Genomic DNA, 20,218 nt, shown 5'->3' on the forward strand with positions numbered 1-20,218 from the left:
TGGTGTCCGCACGTCACCTCCATCATCAGTATCTGGGGACCGCCCGTCTCCTCCATCATCAGTATCTGGTGACTGCACGTCTCCTCCATCATCAGTATCTGGTGACTTCACGTCGCCTTCATCATCAGTATCTGATGACCTCCCGTCGCCTCCATCATCAGTATCTGGTGACCGCCCGTCGCCTCCATCATCAGTATCTGGTGACTTCACGTCGCCTTCATCATCAGTATCTGGTGACTGCACGTCTCCTCCATCATCAGTATCTGGTGACTGCACGTCGCCTCCATCATCAGTATCTGGTGACTGCACGTCTCCTCCATCATCAGTATCTCGTGACTGCACGTCTCCTCCATTATGAGTATCTGGTCACTGCCCGTCTCCTCCATCATCAGTATCTTTTGACTGCACGTCTCCTCCATCATCAGTATCTGGTGACTTCACGTCGCCTTCATCATCAGTATCTGGTGACTGCACGTCTTCTCCATCATCAGTATCTGGTGACTGCATGTCTCCTCCATCATCAGTATCTGGTGATCTCCCGTCTCCTCCATCAACAGTATCTGGTGACCGCCCGTCACCTCCATCATCAGTATCTGGTGACCGCCCGTCGCCTCCATCATCAGTATCTGGTGACCTCCCGTCGCCTCCATCATCAGTATCTGGTGACTGCACGTCGCCTTCATCATCAGTATCTGGTGACCTCCCGTCGCCTCCATCATCAGTATCTGGTGACCGCCCGTCGCCTCCATCATCAGTATCTGGTGACCGCCCGTCACCTCCATCATCAGTATCTGGTGACCGCCCGTCGCCTCCATCATCAGTATCTGGTGACTGCCCGTCGCCTCCATCATCAGTATCTGGTGACTGCCCGTCGCCTCCATCATCAGTATCTGGTGACTGCCCGTCTCCTCCATCATCAGTATCTGGTGACTACACGTCGCCTCCATCATCAGTATCTGGTGACCTCCCGTCACCTTCATCAGCAGTATCTGGTGTCCGCACGTCACCTCCATCATCAGTATCTGGGGACTGCACGTCTCCTCCATCATCAGTATCTGGTGACTGCACGTCTCCTCCATCATCAGTATCTGGTGACTTCACGTCGCCTTCATCATCAGTATCTGATGACCTCCCGTCGCCTCCATCATCAGTATCTGGTGACCGCCCGTCGCCTCCCTCATCAGTATCTGGTGACCTCCCGTCGCCTCCATCATCAGTATCTGGTGACTGCACGTCGCCTCCATCATCAGTATCTGGTGACTGCACGTCGCCTCCATCATCAGTATCTCGTGACTGCACGTCTCCTCCATCATCAGTATCTCGTGACTGCACGTCTCCTCCATCATGAGTATCTGGTGACTTCACGTCGCCTTCATCATCAGTATCTGGTGACTGCACGTCTCCTCCATCATCAGTATCTGGTGACTGCACGTCGCCTCCATCATCAGTATCTGGTGACTGCACGTCTCCTCCATCATCAGTATCTCGTGACTGCACGTCTTCTCCATCATGAGTATCTGGTGACTTCACGTCGCCTTCATCATCAGTATCTGGTGACCTCCCGTCGCCTCCATCATCAGTATCTCGTGACTGCACGTCTCCTCCATCATGAGTATCTGGTGACTTCACGTCGCCTTCATCATCAGTATCTGGTGACTGCACGTCTCCTCCATCATCAGTATCTGGTGACTGCACGTCGCCTCCATCATCAGTATCTGGTGACTGCACGTCTCCTCCATCATCAGTATCTCGTGACTGCACGTCTCCTCCATCATGAGTATCTGGTGACTTCACGTCGCCTTCATCATCAGTATCTGGTGACCTCCCGTCGCCTCCATCATCAGTATCTGGTGACCGCCCGTCGCCTCCATCATCAGTATCTGGTGACTGCCCGTCGCCTCCATCATCAGTATCTGGTGACTGCACGTCTCCTCCATCATCAGTATCTTTTGACTGCACGTCTCCTCCATCATCAGTATCTGGTGACTTCACGTCGCCTTCATCATCAGTATCTGGTGACTTCACGTCGCCTTCATCATCAGTATCTGGTGACCTCCCGTCGCCTCCATCATCAGTATCTGGTGACTTCACGTCGCCTCCATCATCAGTATCTGGTGACTGCACGTCTTCTCCATCATCAGTATCTGGTGACCGCACGTCTCCTCCATCATCAGTATCTGGTGATCTCCCGTCTCCTCCATCAACAGTATCTGGTGACCGCCCGTCACCTCCATCATCAGTATCTGGTGACCGCCCGTCGCCTCCATCATCAGTATCTGGTGACCTCCCGTCACCTCCATCATCAGTATCTGGTGACTGCACGTCGCCTTCATCATCAGTATCTGGTGACTGCACGTCGCCTCCATCATCAGTATCTGGTGACTGCCCGTCTCCTCCATCATCAGAATCTGGTGACTTCAGGTCGCCTTCATCATCAGTATCTGGTGACCTCCCGTTGCCTCCATCATCAGTATCTGGTGACCGCCCGTCGCCTCCATCATCAGTATCTGGTGACCGACCGTCACCTCCATCATCAGTATCTGGTGACCGCCCGTCGCCTCCATCATCAGTATCTGGTGACTGCCCGTCGCCTCCATCATCAGTATCTGGTGACTGCCCGTCTCCTCCATCATCAGTATCTGGTGACTGCACGTCGCCTCCATCATCAGTATCTGGTGACCTCCCGTCACCTTCATCAGCAGTATCTGGTGACCTCCCGTCGCCTCCATCATCAGTATCTGGTGACCTCCCGTCACCTCCATCATCAGTATCTGGGAACCGCACGTCTCCTCCATCATCAGTATCTGATGACCACACGTCACCTCCATCATCAGTATCTGGGGACCGCCCGTCTCCTCCATCATCAGTATCTGGTGACTGCACGTCTCCTCCATCATCAGTATCTGGTGACTTCACGTCGCCTTCATCATCAGTATCTGGTGACTGCACGTCGCCTTCATCATCAGTATCTGGTGACTGCACGTCGCCTCCATCATCAGTATCTGGTGACCTTCCGTCGCCTCCATCATCAGTATCTGGTGACTGTACGTCGCCTCCATCATCAGTATCTGGTGACTGCACGTCTCCTCCATCATCAGTATCTGGTGACTTCACGTCGCCTTCATCATCAGTATCTGGTGACCTCCCGTTGCTTCCATCATCAGTATCTGGTGACTTCACGTCGCCTCCATCATCAGTATCTGGTGACTGCACGTCTTCTCCATCATCAGTATCTGGTGACCTCACGTCTCCTTCATCATCAGTATCTGGTGATCTCCCGTCTCCTCCATCAACAGTATCTGGTGACCGCCCGTCACCTCCATCATCAGTATCTGGTGACCGCCCGTCGCCTCCATCATCAGTATCTGGTGACCTCCCGTCGCCTCCATCTTCAGTATCTGGTGACTGCACGTCGCCTTCATCATCAGTATCTCGTGACCGCCCGTCGCCTCCATCATCAGTGTCTGGTGACCGCCCATCTCCTCCATCATCAGTATCTGGTGACCTCCCGTCGCCTCCATCATCAGTATCTGGTGACTTCAGGTCGCCTTCATCATCAGTATCTGGTGACCTCCCGTCGCCTCCATCATCAGTATCTGGTGACCGCCCGTCGCCTCCATCATCAGTATCTGGTGACTGCACGTCTCCTCCATCACAGTGTCTGGTGACCGCCCATCTCCTCCATCATCAGTATCTGGTGACCTCCCGTCGCCTCCATCATCAGTATCTGGTGACCGCCCGTCGCTTCCATCATCAGTATCTGGTGACCGCCCGTCGCCTCCATCATCAGTATCTGGTGACTTCACGTCGCCTCGATCATCAGTATCTGGTGACCGCCCGTCGCCTCCATCATCAGTATCTGGTGACTGCACGTCGCCTCCATCATCAGTATCTGGTGACCGCCCGTCTCCTCCATCATCAGTATCTGGTGACCTCCCGTCGCCTCCATCATCAGTATCTGGTGACTGCACATCTCCTCCATCATCAGTATCTGGTGACTGCACGTCGCCTCCATCATCAGTATCTGGTGACTGCACATCTCCTCCATCATCAGTATCTGGTGACTGCACGTCTCCTCCATCATCAGTATCTGGTGACTTCACGTCGCCTTCATCATCAGTATCTGGTGACCTCCCGTCGCCTCCATCATCAGTATCTGGTGACCTCCCGTCGCCTCCATCATCAGTATCTGGTGACCGCCCGTCGCCTCCATCATCAGTATCTGGTGACCGCCCGTCGCCTCCATCATCAGTATCTGGTGACTTCACGTCGCCTCCATCATCAGTATCTGGTGACCACCCGTCGCCTCCATCATCAGTATCTGGTGACTGCCCGTCTCCTCCATCATCAGTATCTGGTGACTGCCCGTCTCCTCCATCATCAGTATCTGATGACTGCACGTCGCCTCCATCATCAGTATATGGTGACTGCCCGTCTCCTCCATCATCAGTATCTGGTGACTGCACGTCTCCTCCATCATCAGTATCTGGTGACCGCCCGTCGCTTCGATCATCAGTATCGGGTGATTGCACGTCGCCTCCATCATCAGTATCTGGTGACCGCACGTCTCCTCCATCATCAGTATCTGGTGACCGCACGTCTCCTCCATCATCAGTATCTGGTGACCGCACGTCTCCTCCATCATCAGTATCTGGTGACTTCACTTCGCCTTCATCATCAGTATCTGGTGACCTCCCGTCGCCTCCATCATCAGTATCTGGTGACTTCACGTCGCCTCCATCATCAGTATCTGGTGACTGCACGTCTCCTCCATCATCAGTATCTGGTGACTTCACGTCGCCTTCATCATCAGTATCTGGTGACCTCCCGTTGCCTCCATCATCAGTATCTGGTGACTGCACGTCACCTCCATCATCAGTATCTGGTGACCGCACGTCTCCTCCTTCATCAGTATCTGGTGACTTCAGGTCGACTTCATCATCAGTATCTGGTGACCTCCCGTCGCCTCCATCATCAGTATCTGGAGATTGCACGTCGCCTCCATCATCAGTATCTGGTGACCGCACGTCTCCTCCATCATCAGTATCTGGTGACCGCACGTCTCCTCCATCATCAGTATCTGGTGACCGCACGTCTCCTCCATCATCAGTATCTGGTGACTTCACGTCGCCTTCATCATCAGTATCTGGTGACCTCCTGTCGCCTCCATCATCAGTATCTGGTGACTTCACGTCGCCTTCATCATCAGTATCTGGTGACCTCCCGTTGCCTCCATCATCAGTATCTGGTGACTTCACGTCGCCTCCATCATCAGTATCTGGTGACTGCACGTCTTCTCCATCATCAGTATCTGGTGACCGCACGTCTCCTCCATCATCAGTATCTGGTGATCTCCCGTCTCCTCCATCAACAGTATCTGGTGACCGCCCGTCACCTCCATCATCAGTATCTGGTGACCGCCCGTCGCCTCCATCATCAGTATTTGGTGACCTCCCGTCGCCTCCATCATCAGTATCTGGTGACTGCACGTCGCCTTCATCATCAGTATCTGGTGACTGCACGTCGCCTCCATCATCAGTATCTGGTGACCTCCTGTCTCCTCCATCATCAGTATCTGGTGACTTCAGGTCGCCTTCATCATCAGTATCTGGTGACCTCCCGTCGCCTCCATCATCAGTATCTGGTGACCGCCCGTCGCCTCCATCATCAGTATCTGGTGACCGCCCGTCACCTCCATCATCAGTATCTGGTGACCGCCCGTCGCCTCCATCATCAGTATCTGGTGACTGCCCGTCGCCTCCATCATCAGTATCTGGTGACTGCCCGTCTCCTCCATCATCAGTATCTGGTCACTGCACGTCTCCTCCATCATCAGTATCTGGTGTCCGCACGTCACCTCCATTATCAGTATCTGGGGACCGCCCGTCTCCTCCATCATCAGTATCTGGTGACTGCACGTCTCCTCCATCATCAGTATCTGGTGACTTCACGTCGCCTTCATCATCAGTATCTGATGACCTCCCGTCGCCTCCATCATCAGTATCTGGTGACCGCCCGTCGCCTCCCTCATCAGTATCTGGTGACCTCCCGTCGCCTCCATCATCAGTATCTGGTGACTGCACGTCGCCTTCATCATCAGTATCTGGTGACTGCACGTCGCCTCCATCATCAGTATCTGGTGACTGCCCGTCTCCTCCATCATCAGTATCTGGTGACTTCAGGTCGCCTTCATCATCAGTATCTGGTGACCTCCCGTCGCCTCCATCATCAGTATCTGGTGACCGCCCGTCGCCTCCATCATCAGTATCTGGTGACCGCCCGTCACCTCCAACATCAGTATCTGGTGACCGCCCGTCGCCTCCATCATCAGTATCTGGTGACTGCCCGTCGCCTCCATCATCAGTATCTGGTGACTGCCCGTCTCCTCCATCATCAGTATCTGGTGACTGCACGTCGCCTCCATCATCAGTATCTGGTGACCTCCCGTCACCTTCATCAGCAGTATCTGGTGTCCGCACGTCACCTCCATCATCAGTATCTGGGGACCGCCCGTCTCCTCCATCATCAGTATCTGGTGACTGCACGTCTCCTCCATCATCAGTATCTGGTGACTTCACGTCGCCTTCATCATCAGTATCTGATGACCTCCCGTCGCCTCCATCATCAGTATCTGGTGACTGCACGTCGCCTCCATCATCAGTATCTGGTAACTGCACGTCGCCTCCATCATCAGTATCTCGTGACTGCACGTCTCCTCCATCATCAGTATCTCGTGACTGCACGTCTCCTCCATCATCAGTATCTGGTGACTTCACGTCGCCTTCATCATCAGTATCATGTGACTGCACGTCTCCTCCATCATCAGTATCTGGTGACTGCACGTCGCCTCCATCATCAGTATCTGGTGACTGCACGTCTCCTCCATCATCAGTATCTGGTGACTTCACGTCGCCTTCATCATCAGTATCTGGTGACCTCCCGTCGCCTCCATCATCAGTATCTGGTGACCGCCCGTCGCCTCCATCATCAGTATCTGGTGACTGCCCGTCTCCTCCATCATCAGTATCTTTTGACTGCACGTCTCCTCCATCATAAGTATCTGGTGACTTCACGTCGCCTTCATCATCAGTATCTGGTGACTTCACGTCGCCTTCATCATCAGTATCTGGTGACTTCACGTCGCCTTCATCATCAGTATCTGGTGACCTCCCGTTGCCTCCATCATCAGTATCTGGTGACCGCCCGTCGCCTCCATCGTCAGTATCTGGTGACTGCCCGTCGCCTCCATCATCAGTATCTGGTGACTGCCCGTCTCCTCCATCATCAGTATCTGGTGACTGCACCTCGCCTCCATCATCAGTATCTGGTGACCATCCGTCGCCACCATCATAAGTATCTGGTGACCGCCCGTCGCCTCCATCATCAGTATCTGATCACCACCCGTCGCCTCCATCATCAGTATCTGGTGACCTCCCATCACCTCCATCATCAGTATCTGGTGACCCCACGTCTCCTCCATCATCAGTATCTGGTGACCGCACGTCTCCTCCATCATCAGTATCTGGTGACCGCACGTCTCCTCCTTCATCAGTATCTGGTGACCGCCCGTCGCCTCCATCATCATTATCTGGTGACCTCCCGTCGCCTCCATCATCAGTATCTGGTGATTGCCCGTCTCATCCATCATCAGTATCTGGTGATTGCCCGTCTCCTCCATCATCAGTATCTGGTGATTGCCCGTCTCCTCCATCATCAGTATCTGGTGATTGCCCGTCTCCTCCATCATCAGTATCTGGTGATTGCCCGTCGCCTCCATCACTTCCCATCACTTGTACACAGTTTGTGAAGCAGGAAATTGTTACATGTCATTAAAGGGATTGTCTGGTCTAAAGAGATTTTTTTCCCACACCTGCCTAACACTTTTGCACAGTATTACTTGATAGAGAGGGTTGTTTGTTTGTCTTTGATCATGGGAGTGCAAAGTCAGCGGCAAAAAGGGGATTCCCAGCCAATTTTGCACTCCAGAAATCAAACGGTGCTCCTTCCATTCTGAGCCCTGCCGTGCACCCAAACAGTAGTTTTCCTCCACATGGGGGGTGTCTGTGTACTCAGCAGAAATTACACAACAAATTTTGGGGTCCATCTTCTCCGGTTACCTTTGTGAAAATGCTAAATTTGGGGCTAAAGCAACATTTTTCAGGTGCTTTAATTCCTGCGAATCACCTGAAGGGTTAATAAACTTTGCAGGGATATTAGTATTAAATATTTGGCACCTAATGACTTAACGCCCACTTGGACTTAAGAAAAGTTATCGGACAGTTTTAACTTTGGGTCGTGTACATCCGATTCCTGTATGACTTTGAACAACCATAAGCAGCAGCAATATAGAAGTACAGAAGGACCTGTGATGGCATCGGGGCACCATGAGCTGAGTCCGCAGGTCCTGCCGGCCGGAGTGTGCAGCCTATATAAGCACTGCAGCTATATTACACAGGACACTGACAGGGCCCAACCTCTTGGTACAATGCAAAAAATATTAAAAGATGCTTGCCCCTGAGTCTTTGTTTTAAAAACCACAAAACCCCCATTAATGGTCACCTACCGGCACCTATCTCAATCCAGCGCAGTCTACTGTAATTTGTGCCAGCATGGAAAGTGAAGACATAACCCTTCCAGCAGCCACAGGACAACTGCAACTGACTCCAATAACGCACCGTTAGATGTTTTTCTGATGACACACTTATCAGTCACCTGACCGCTGCTGCAAATGACTGGCCGCAGCGGTCCAGCAGCTATTTAAACACTGAGGCCTCCACCTCCGGTGATTTAAATTTAATCTTTATTCACTCACCAGTTAGTAATATTGATTGCTTGTTGCCTAAGCTTACAACCTGTAAATTCAGGTTAGATTACTGGTGGAACATATGCTACGCATGCACGTTAGTCACTCCCTGCTCCCTACTGTTCCCAGCCTCACTGTATTCCCTGCGCATGCCCATCAGTCACTCCCTGCTCCATACTGTTCCCAGCCTCACTGTATTCCCTGCGCATGCCCATCAGTCACTCCCTGCTCCATACTGTTCCCAGCCTCACTGTATTCCCTGCGCATGCTCATAAGCCACTCCCAGCCTCCCTGTATTCCCTGCTCATGCCCATCAGTCACTCACTGCTCCTTACTGTTCCCAGCCTCCCTGTATTCCTTGCGCATGCTCATCAGTCACTCCCTGCTCCCTACTGTTCCCAGCCTCCCTGTATTCCTTGCGCATGCTCATCAGTCACTCCCTGCTCCTTACTGTTCCCAGCCTCCCTGTATTCCTTGCGCATGCTCATCAGTCACTCCCTGCTTCCTACTGTTCCCAGCCTCACTGTATTCCCTGCGCATGCTCATCAGTCACTCCCTGCTCCATACTGTTCCCAGCCTCTCTGTATTGCCTGCGCATGCTCATCAGACACTCCCTTCTCCATACTGTTCTCAGCCTTCCTGTATTCCTCGCGCATGCTCATCAGACACTCCCTGCTACCTATTGTTCCCAGCCTAACTGTATTCCCTGCGCATGCTCATCAGTCACTCCCTGCTCCATACTGTTCCCAGCCTCACTGTATTCCCTGTGCATGCTCATCAGTCACTCCCTGCTCCATACTGTTCCCAGCCTCACTGTATTCCCTGCGCATGCCCATCAGTCACTCCCTGCTCTGTACTGCTCCCAGCCTCTCTGTATTCCCCGTGCATGCTCTCAGTCACTCCCTGCTCCCTACTGTTCCCAGCCTCTCTGTATTCCTTGCGCATGCCCATCAGTCACTCCCTTCTTCCTACTGTTCCCAGCCTCCCTGTATTCCCTGCACATGCCCATCAGTCACTCCCTGCTCCCTACTGTTCCCAGCCTCCCTGTATTCCCTGTGCATGCCCATCAGTCACTCCCTGCTCCCTACTGTTCCCAGCCTCCCTGTATTCCCTGTGCATGCTCATCAGTCACTCCCTGCTCCCTACTGTTCCCAGCCTCCCTGTATTCCCTCTGCATGCCCATCAGTCACTCCCTGCTCCTTACTGTTCCCAGCCTCCCTGTATTCCCTGTGCATGCTCATCAGTCACTCCCTGCTCCATACTGTTCCCAGCCTCCCTGTATTCCTTGCGCATGCCCATCAGTCACTCCCTGCTCCCTACTGTTCCCAGCCTCCCTGTATTCCCTATGCATGCCCATCAGTCACTCCCTGCTCCCTACTGTTCCCAGCCTTCCTGTATTCCCTCTGCATGCTCATCAGTCACTCCCTGCTCCATACGGTTCCCAGCCTCCCTGTATTCCTTGCGCATGCCCATCAGTCACTCCCTGCTCCCTACTGTTCCCAGCCTCCCTGTATTCCCTATGCATGCTCATCAGTCACTCCCTGCTCCATACTGTTCCCAGCCTCCCTGTATTCCTTGCGCATGCCCATCAGTCACTCCCTGCTCCCTACTGTTCCCAGCCTCCCTGTATTCCCTATGCATGCTCATCAGTCACTCCCTGCTCCGTACTGTTCCTCCCTGTATTCCCTGTGCATGCTCATCAGTCACTCCCTGCTCCATACTGTTCCCAGCCTCACTGTATTCCCTGTGCATGCTCATCAGTCACTCCATGCTCCATACTGTTCCCAGCCTCACTGTATTCCCTGTGCATGCTCATCAGTCACTCCCTGCTCCATACTGTTCCCAGCCTCCCTGTATTCCTTGCGCATGCTCATCAGTCACTCCCTGCTCCGTACTGCTCCCAGCCTCCCTGTATTCCCTGTGCATGCTCTTCAGTCACTCTCTGCTCCATACTGTTCCCAGCCTGCCTGTATTCCTTGCGCATGCTCATCAGTCACTCCCTGCTCCATAGTGTTCCCAGCCTCCCTGAATTCCTTGCGCATGCTCATCAGTCACTCCCTGCTCCATACTGTTCCCAGCCTCACTGTATTCCCTGTGCATGCTCATCAGTCACTCCCTGCTCCATACTGTTCTCAGCCTCACTGTATTCCCTGTGCATGCTCATCAGTCACTCCCTGCTCCATACTGTTCCCAGCCTCCCTGTATTCCTTGCGCATGCCCATCAGTCACTCCCTGCTCCATACTGTTCCCAGCCTCACTGTATTCCCTGTGCATGCTCATCAGTCACTCCCTGCTCCATACTGTTCTCAGCCTCACTGTATTCCCTGTGCATGCCCATCAGTCACTCCCTGCTCCATACTGTTCCCAGCCTCCCTGCGTTCCTTGCGCATGCTCATCAGTCTCTCCCTGCTCCATATTGTTCCCAGCCTCCCTGTATTCCTTGCGCATGCTCATCAGTCTCTCCCTGCTCCATATTGTTCCCAGCCTCCCTGTATTCCTTGCGCATGCTCATCAGTCACTCCCTGCTCCCTACTGTTCCCAGCCTCCCTGCATTCCTTGCGCATGCTCATCAGTCTGTGCCTGCTCCATACTGTTCCCAGCCTCCCTGTATTCCTTGCGCATGCTCATCAGTCACTCCCTGCTCCATACTGTTCCCAGCCTCCCTGTATTCCTTGCGCATGCTCATCAGTCACTCCCTGCTCCATACTGTTCCCAGCCTCCCTGCATTCCTTGCGCATGCTCATCAGTCTCTCCCTGCTCCATATTGTTCCCAGCCTCCCTGTATTCCTTGCGCATGCTCATCAGTCACTCCCTGCTCCATACTGTTCCCAGCCTCCCTGCATTCCTTGCGCATGCTCATCAGTCTCTCCCTTCTCCATATTGTTCCCCGCCTCCCTGTATTCCTTGCGCATGCTCATCAGTCACTCCCTGCTCCATATTGTTCCCCGCCTCCCTGTATTCCTTGCGCATGCTCATCAGTCTCTGCCTGCTCCATACTGTTCCCAGGCTCCCTGTATTCCTTGCGCATGCTCATCAGTCACTCCCTGCTCCATACTGTTCCCAGCCTCCCTGTATTCCTTGCGCATGCTCATCAGTCTCTGCCTGCTCCATACTGTTCCCAGGCTCCCTGTATTCCTTGCGCATGCTCATCAGTCACTCCCTGCTCCATACTGTTCCCAGCCTCCCTGTATTCCTTGCGCATGCTCATCAGTCACTCCCTGCTCCATACTGTTCCCAGCCTCCCTGCATTCCTTGCGCATGCTCATCAGTCTCTCCCTGCTCCATATTGTTCCCCGCCTCCCTGTATTCCTTGCGCATGCTCATCAGTCACTCCCTGCTCCATATTGTTCCCCGCCTCCCTGTATTCCTTGCGCATGCTCATCAGTCACTCCCTGCTCCATACTGTTCCCAGCCTCCCTGCATTCCTTGCGCATACTCATCAGTCTCTCCCTGCTCCATATTGTTCCCAGCCTCCCTGTATTCCTTGCGCATGCTCATCAGTCACTCCCTGCTCCATACTGTTCCCAGCCTCCCTGCATTCCTTGCGCATGCTCATCAGTCTCTCCCTGCTCCATATTGTTCCCAGCCTCCCTGTATTCCTTGCGCATGCTCATCAGTCTCTCCCTGCTCCATACTGTTCCCAGCCTCCCTGCATTCCTTGCGCATGCTCATCAGTCACTCCCTGCTCCATACTGTTCCCAGCCTCCCTGTATTCCTTGCGCATGCTCATCAGTCACTCCCTGCTCCATACTGTTCCCAGCCTCCCTGTATTCCTTGCGCATGCTCATCAGTCACTCCCTGCTCCATACTGTTCCCAGCCTCCCTGCATTCCTTGCGCATGCTCATCAGTCTCTCCCTGCTCCATATTGTTCCCAGCCTCCCTGTATTCCTTGCGCATGCTCATCAGTCTCTCCCTGCTCCATACTGTTCCCAGCCTCCCTGTATTCCTTGCGCATGCTCATCAGTCACTCCCTGCTCCATACTGTTCCCAGCCTCCCTGTATTCCTTGCGCATGCTCATCAGTCTCTCCCTGCTCCATACTGTTCCCAGCCTCCCTGTATTCCTTGCGCATGCTCATCAGTCTCTCCCTGCTCCATACTGTTCCCAGCCTCCCTGCATTCCTTGCGCATGCTCATCAGTCACTCCCTGCTCCATACTGTTCCCAGCCTCCCTGTATTCCTTGCGCATGCTCATCAGTCACTCCCTGCTCCATACTGTTCCCAGCCTCCCTGTAATCCTTGCGCATGCACTGACTTTGCTCCTCGCCGGCGCACTTACTGAAGTGCTTTTCATTTTCCATTTCCCAGATGACTATCCACAACCTGTACATATTCGACCGCAATGGGACCTGTCTTCACTACAGCGAGTGGAACCGCAGGAAACAAGCCGGCATCTCGAAAGATGAGGTGACTTGTTCTATGACTAACTAGGACACTAAAATTACTTTTATTGCTTCCAACACCGTTCCCATTGTACAATTGTCTAGATTGTCTGTCAGGGGTTTACCGCAGCAGAGAGGAGCCTGAAGACCGCAGCGTCTGAGTTCACTGTAACTTCTATTTGGAAGTTCTCAACTGTATCAGCCACTCCCCTCTCCTGTATAATCTCTGCTCTGGCTATCTGGGATTGCCAGTGTTATGTTTTGTAGTGCCAGGTCAGCAGTGCAGGTGATAGTGTTCGGTATTGGCGTTTAAGGAGTGTTTTTCTGTGACTGTTGTTTGGTGTTTTGGCTCTGTGCATAGTCCATTCCTCTTCTATTTTGTTTACATTCCTAATCCCTTTAGTGTTTCCCTGCTGTTGTTGGTGAATGCATATTTTGAGTGTTTGGTATTTTCATTTGTCCCTGTACATCCTTCCTAGTTTGTGTGTATACATACACTAGTCCTCCCTACTTCCCTAGGTGGGGGAGGGGACAGGTAAGGGCTGATTCAGGAGAACAGCAAAGTACGTGGCCCCAGCATCTTCGACATAACAGGATAAGAGGTATAAATAGGGCACCTCTAGTGTTAAGGACAGGATAGGAGCTCCTGGGCCCGGGTTGTCAGACAACAGCAATGTGATATCGTCTTTATAGCAATGTTCCTTCTTGTCCTTTCTCCAGGAATTCAAGCTGATGTACGGAATGCTCTTCTCCATCCGCTCCTTCGTCAGTAAAATGAGCCCCGTGGATATGTATCCTAACCTGATACCTTGTGCAAAACTGCTTATGCACCCCCAATATAACTACTGTAATACTGCTCCCCATGTACAAGAATATAACTACTGTAATACTGCCCGCCATGTACAAGAATATAACTACTGTAATACTGCCCCCCATGTACAAGAATATAACTACTGTAATACTGCCCCCTGTGTACAAGAATATAACTACTATAATACTGCCCCAATGTACAAGAATATAACTACTATAATACTGCCCCTATGTACAAGAATATAACTACTATAATACTGCCCCTATGTACAAGAATATAACTACTATAATACTGCCCCTATGTAGAAGAATATAACTACTATAATACTGCCCTCTATGTAAAAGAATATAGCTACTATAATACTGCCCCCTATGTACAAGAATATAACTACTATAATACTGCCCTCTATGTACAAGAATATAACTACTGTAATACTGCTCCCCATGTACAAGAATATAACTACTATAATACTGCCCCTATGTAGAAGAATATAACTACTATAATACTGCCCTCTATGTACAAGAATATAACTACTATAATACTGCCCCCTATGTACAAGAATATAACTACTATAATACTGCCCCTATGTAGAAGAATATAGCTACTATAATACTGCCCCCTATGTACAAGAATATAACTACTATAATACTGCCCTCTATGTACAAGAATATAACTACTATCATACTGCCCCCTATGTACAAGAATATAATCACTATAATACTGCCCCTATGTAAAAGAATATAGCTACTATAATACTGCCCTCTATGTACAAGAATATAACTACTATAATACTGCTCCTATATACAAGAATATAACTACTATAATACTGCCCTCTATGTACAAGAATATAACTACTGTAATACTGCTCCCCGTGTACAAGAATATAACTACTATAATACTGCCCCTATGTAGAAGAATATAACTACTATAATACTGCCCTCTATGTACAAGAATATAACTACTATAATACTGCCCCCTATGTACAAGAATATAACTACTAGAATACTGCCCCTATGTAGAAGAATATAGCTACTATAATACTGCCCCCTATGTACAAGAATATAACTACTATAATACTGCCCTCTATGTACAAGAATATAACTACTATAATACTGCCCTCTATCTACAAGAATATAACTACTATAATACTGCTCCTATGTACAAGAATATAACTACTATAATACTGCTCCTATGTAGAAGAATATAACTACTATAATACTGCCCCTATGTACAAGAATATAACTACTATAATACTGCTCCTATGTAGAAGAATATAACTACTATAATACTGCCCCTATGTACAAGAATATAACTACTATAATACTGCCCCCTATGTACAAGAATATAACTACTATAATACTGCTCCTATGTACAAGAATATGACTACTATAATACTGCTCCTATGTACAAGAGTATAACTACTATAATACTGCCCCTATGTACAAGAATATAACTACTATAATACTGCCCCTATGTACAAGAATATAACTACTATAATACTGTCCTCTATGTACAAGAATATAACTACTATAATACTGTCCTCTATGTACAAGAATATAACTACTATAATACTGCCCCTATGTACAAGAATATAACTACTATATTACTGCTCCTATGTACAAGAATATAACTACTATAATACTGCTCCTATGTAGAAGAATATAACTACTATAATACTGCCCCTATGTACAAGAATATAACTACTATAATACTGCCCCCTATGTACAAGAATATAACTCCTATAATACTGCCCCTATGTACAAGAATATAACTCCTATAATACTGCCCCTATGTACAAGAATATAACTCCTATAATACTGCCCCCTATGTACAAGAATATAACTCCTATAATACTGCCCCTATGTACAAGAATATAACTCCTATAATACTGCCCCTATGCACAAGAATATAACTACTATAATACTGCCCCCTATGTACAAGAATATAACTCCTATTATACTGCCCCTATGTACAAGAATATAACTACTATAATACTGCCCCTATGTACAAGAATATAACTACTATAATACTGCCCCCCATGTACAAGAATATAACTCCTATAATACTGCCCCTATGTACAAGAATATAACTACTATAATACTGCCCCTATGTACAAGAATATAACTACTATAATACTGCCCCCTATGTACAAGAATATAACTCCTATAATACTGCCCCTATGTACAAGAATATAACTACTATAATACTGCCCCTATGTACAAGAATATAACTACTATAATACTGCCCCTATGTACAAGAATATAACTACTATAATACTGTCCTCCATGTACAAGAATATAACTACTATAATACTGCTCCTATGTACAAGAATATAACTACTATAATACTGCCCCCTATGTACAAGAATATAACTCCTATAATACTGCCCCTATGTACAAGAATATAACTCCTATAATACTGCCCCTATGCACAAGAATATAACTACTATAATACTGCCCCCTATGTACAAGAATATAACTCCTATAATACTGCCCCTATGTACAAGAATATAACTCCTATAATACTGCCCCTATGCACAAGAATATAACTACTATAATACTGTCCTCTATGTACAAGAATATAACTACTATAATACTGCCCCTATGTACAAGAATATAACTACTATAATACTGCCCCCTATGTACAAGAATATAACTCCTATAATACTGCCCCTATGTACAAGAATATAACTCCTATAATACTGCCCCTATGCACAAGAATATAACTACTATAATACTGCCCCCTATGTACAAGAATATAACTCCTATAATACTGCCCCTATGTACAAGAATATAACTACTATAATACTGCCCCTATGTACAAAAATATAACTACTATAATACTGCCCTCTATGTACAAGAATATAACTACTATAATACTGCCCCCTATGTACAAGAATATAACTATTATAATACTGCCCCTATGTACAAGAATATAACTACTATAATACTGCCCCTATGTACAAGAATATAACTACTATAATACTGCCCCTATGTACAAGAATGTAACTACTATAATACTGCCCCCTATGTACAAGAATATAACTCCTATAATACTGCCCCTATGTACAAGAATATAACTACTATAATACTGCTCCTATGTACAAGAATATAACTCCTATAATACTGCCCCTATGTACAAGAATATAACTCCTATAATACTGCCCCTATGTACAAGAATATAACTACTATAATACTGCCCCTATGTACAAGAATATAACTCCTATAATACTGCCCCTATGTACAAGAATATAACTACTATAATACTGCCCCTATGTACAAGAATGTAACTACTATAATACTGCCCCCTTTGTACAAGAATATAACTCCTATAATACTGCCCCTATGTACAAGAATATAACTACTATAATACTGCTCCTATGTACAAGAATATAACTACTATAATACTGCCCCCTATGTACAAGAATATAACTACTATAATACTGCCCCCTATGTACAAGAATATAACTACTATAATACTGCTCCTATGTACAAGAATATAACTACTATAATACTGCCCCCTATGTACAAGAATATAACTACTATAATACTGCCCCTATGTACAAGAATATAACTACTATAATACTGCCCCTATGTACAAGAATATAACTACTATAATACTGCCCCCCATGTACAAGAATATAACTCCTATAATACTGCCCCTATGTACAAGAATATAACTACTATAATACTGCCCCTATGTACGAGAATATAACTCCTATAATACTGCCCCTATGTACAAGAATATAACTACTATAATACTGCCCCTATGTACAAGAATATAACTACTATAATACTGCCCCTATGTACAAGAATATAACTACTATAATAGTGCCCCTATGTACAAGAATATAACTACTATAATACTGCCCCCTATGTACAAGAATATAACTCCTATAATACTGCCCCTATGTACAAGAATATAACTCCTATAATACTGCCCCTATGTACAAGAATATAACTACTATAATACTGCCCCCTATGTACAAGAATATAACTCCTATAATACTGCCCCTATGTACAAGAATATAACTCCTATAATACTGCCCCTATGTACAAGAATATAACTACTATAATACTGCCCCCTATGTACAAGAATATAACTCCTATAATACTGCCCCTATGTACAAGAATATAACTACTATAATACTGCCCCTATGTACAAGAATATAACTACTATAATACTGCCCCTATGTACAGGAATATAACTACTATAATACTGCACCCTATGTACAAGAATATAACTACTATAATATTGCCCCTATGTACAAGAATATAACTACTATAATACTGCCCCCTATGTACAAGAATATAACTCCTATAATACTGCCCCTATGTACAAGAATATAACTACTATAATACTGCCCCTATGTACAAGAATATAACTACTATAATACTGCCCCTATGTACAAGAATATAACTACTATAATACTACCCCCTATGTACAAGAATATAACTACTATAATACTGCCCCCTATGTACAAGAATATAACTACTATATTACTGCTCCTATGTACAAGAATATAACTACTATAATACTGCCCCTATGTACAAGAATATAACTACTATAATACTGCCCCCTATGTACAAGAATATAACTACTATAATACTGCTTCTATGTACAAGCATATAACTACTATAATACTGCCCCTATGTACAAGAATATAACTACTATAATACTGCCCCCTATGTACAAGAATATAACTACTATAATACTGCTCCTATGTACAAGAATATAACTACTATAATACTGCTCCCTATGTGCAAGAATATAACTACTATAATACTGCTCCTATGTACAAGAATATAACTACTATAATACTGCTCCCTATGTGCAAGAATATAACTACTATAATACTGCTCCCTATGTACAAGAATATAACTACTATAATACTGCTTCTATGTACAAGCATATAACTACTATAATACTGCCCCTATGTACAAGAATATAACTACTATAATACTGCCCCCTATGTGCAAGAATATAACTACTATAATACTGCTCCCTATGTACAAGAATATAACTACTATAATACTGCTCCCTATGTACAAGAATATAACTACTATAATACTGCTCCCTATGTACAAGAATATAACTACTATAATACTGCTCCCTATGTACAAGAATATAACTACTATAATACTGCTCCCTATGTACAAGAATATAACTACTATAATACTGCTTCTATGTGCAAGCATATAACTACTATAATACTGCCCCTATGTACAAGAATATAACTACTATAATACTGCCCCCTATGTGCAAGAATATAACTACTATAATACTGCTCCTATGTACAAGAATATAACTACTATTATACTGCCCCCTATGTACAAGAATATAACTACTATAATACTGCTTCTATGTACAAGCATATAACTACTATAATACTGCCCCTATGTACAAGAATATAACTACTATAATACTGCCCCCTATGTGCAAGAATATAACTACTATAATACTGCCCCTATGTACAAGAATATAACTACTATAATACTGCCCCTATGTACAGTACAGACCAAAAGTTTGGACACAGCTTCTCATTTCAAGATTTTTCTGTATTTTCATGACTATGAAAATTGTACATTCACACTGAAGGCATCAAAACTATGAATTAACACATGTGGAATTATATACTTAACAACAAAGTGTGAAACAACTGAAAATATGTCTTATATTCTAGGTTCTTCACAGTAGCCACCTTTTTCTTTGATGACTGCTTTGCACACTCTTGGCATTCTCTTGATGATCTTCAAGAGGTAGTCACCGGAAATGGTCTTCCAACAATCTTGAAGGAGTTCCCAGAGATGCTTAGCACTTATTGGCCCTTTTGCTTTCACTCTGCGGTCCAGCTCACCCCAAACCATCTCAATTGGGTTCAGGTCTAGTGACTGTGGAGGCCAGGTCATCTGGTGTAGCATCCCATCACTCTCCATCTTGTTCAAATAGCCCTTACACAGCCTGGAGGTGTGTTTGGGGTCATTGTCCTGTTGAAAAATAAATGATGGTCCAACTAAACGCAAACCGGATGGAATAGCATGCCGCTGCAAGATGCTGTGGTAGCCATGCTGGGTCAGTATGCCTTCAATTTTGAATAAATCCCCAACAGTGTCACCAGCAAAGCCCCCCCACACCATCACACCTCCTCCTCCATGCTTCACGGTGGGAACCAGGCATGTAGAGTCCATCCGTTCACCTTTTCTGTGTCGCACAAAGACACATT

General features: G+C 47.1%; 1 protein-coding gene across 1 annotated transcript in view; it reads left to right on the top strand.

The window, feature by feature from the left end:
• TRAPPC1 (trafficking protein particle complex subunit 1) overlaps positions 1–20,218 on the top strand; it is a 72,164-nt gene that overhangs the window by 36,330 nt on the left and 15,616 nt on the right. Inside the window, exons 2-3 of the mRNA XM_073654528.1 lie at positions 13,111–13,209; positions 13,905–13,975. Of these exons, the coding sequence (XP_073510629.1) occupies positions 13,111–13,209; positions 13,905–13,975 (170 nt within the window). The remainder of the gene's footprint in view (positions 1–13,110; positions 13,210–13,904; positions 13,976–20,218) is intronic.

Source organism: Phyllobates terribilis, unplaced genomic scaffold (assembly GCF_046119375.1).
Source record: "Phyllobates terribilis strain yellow unplaced genomic scaffold, ASM4611937v1 Scaffold_11__3_contigs__length_659146591, whole genome shotgun sequence".
In the NCBI taxonomy this organism is placed as follows: Eukaryota; Metazoa; Chordata; class Amphibia; order Anura; family Dendrobatidae; genus Phyllobates; species Phyllobates terribilis.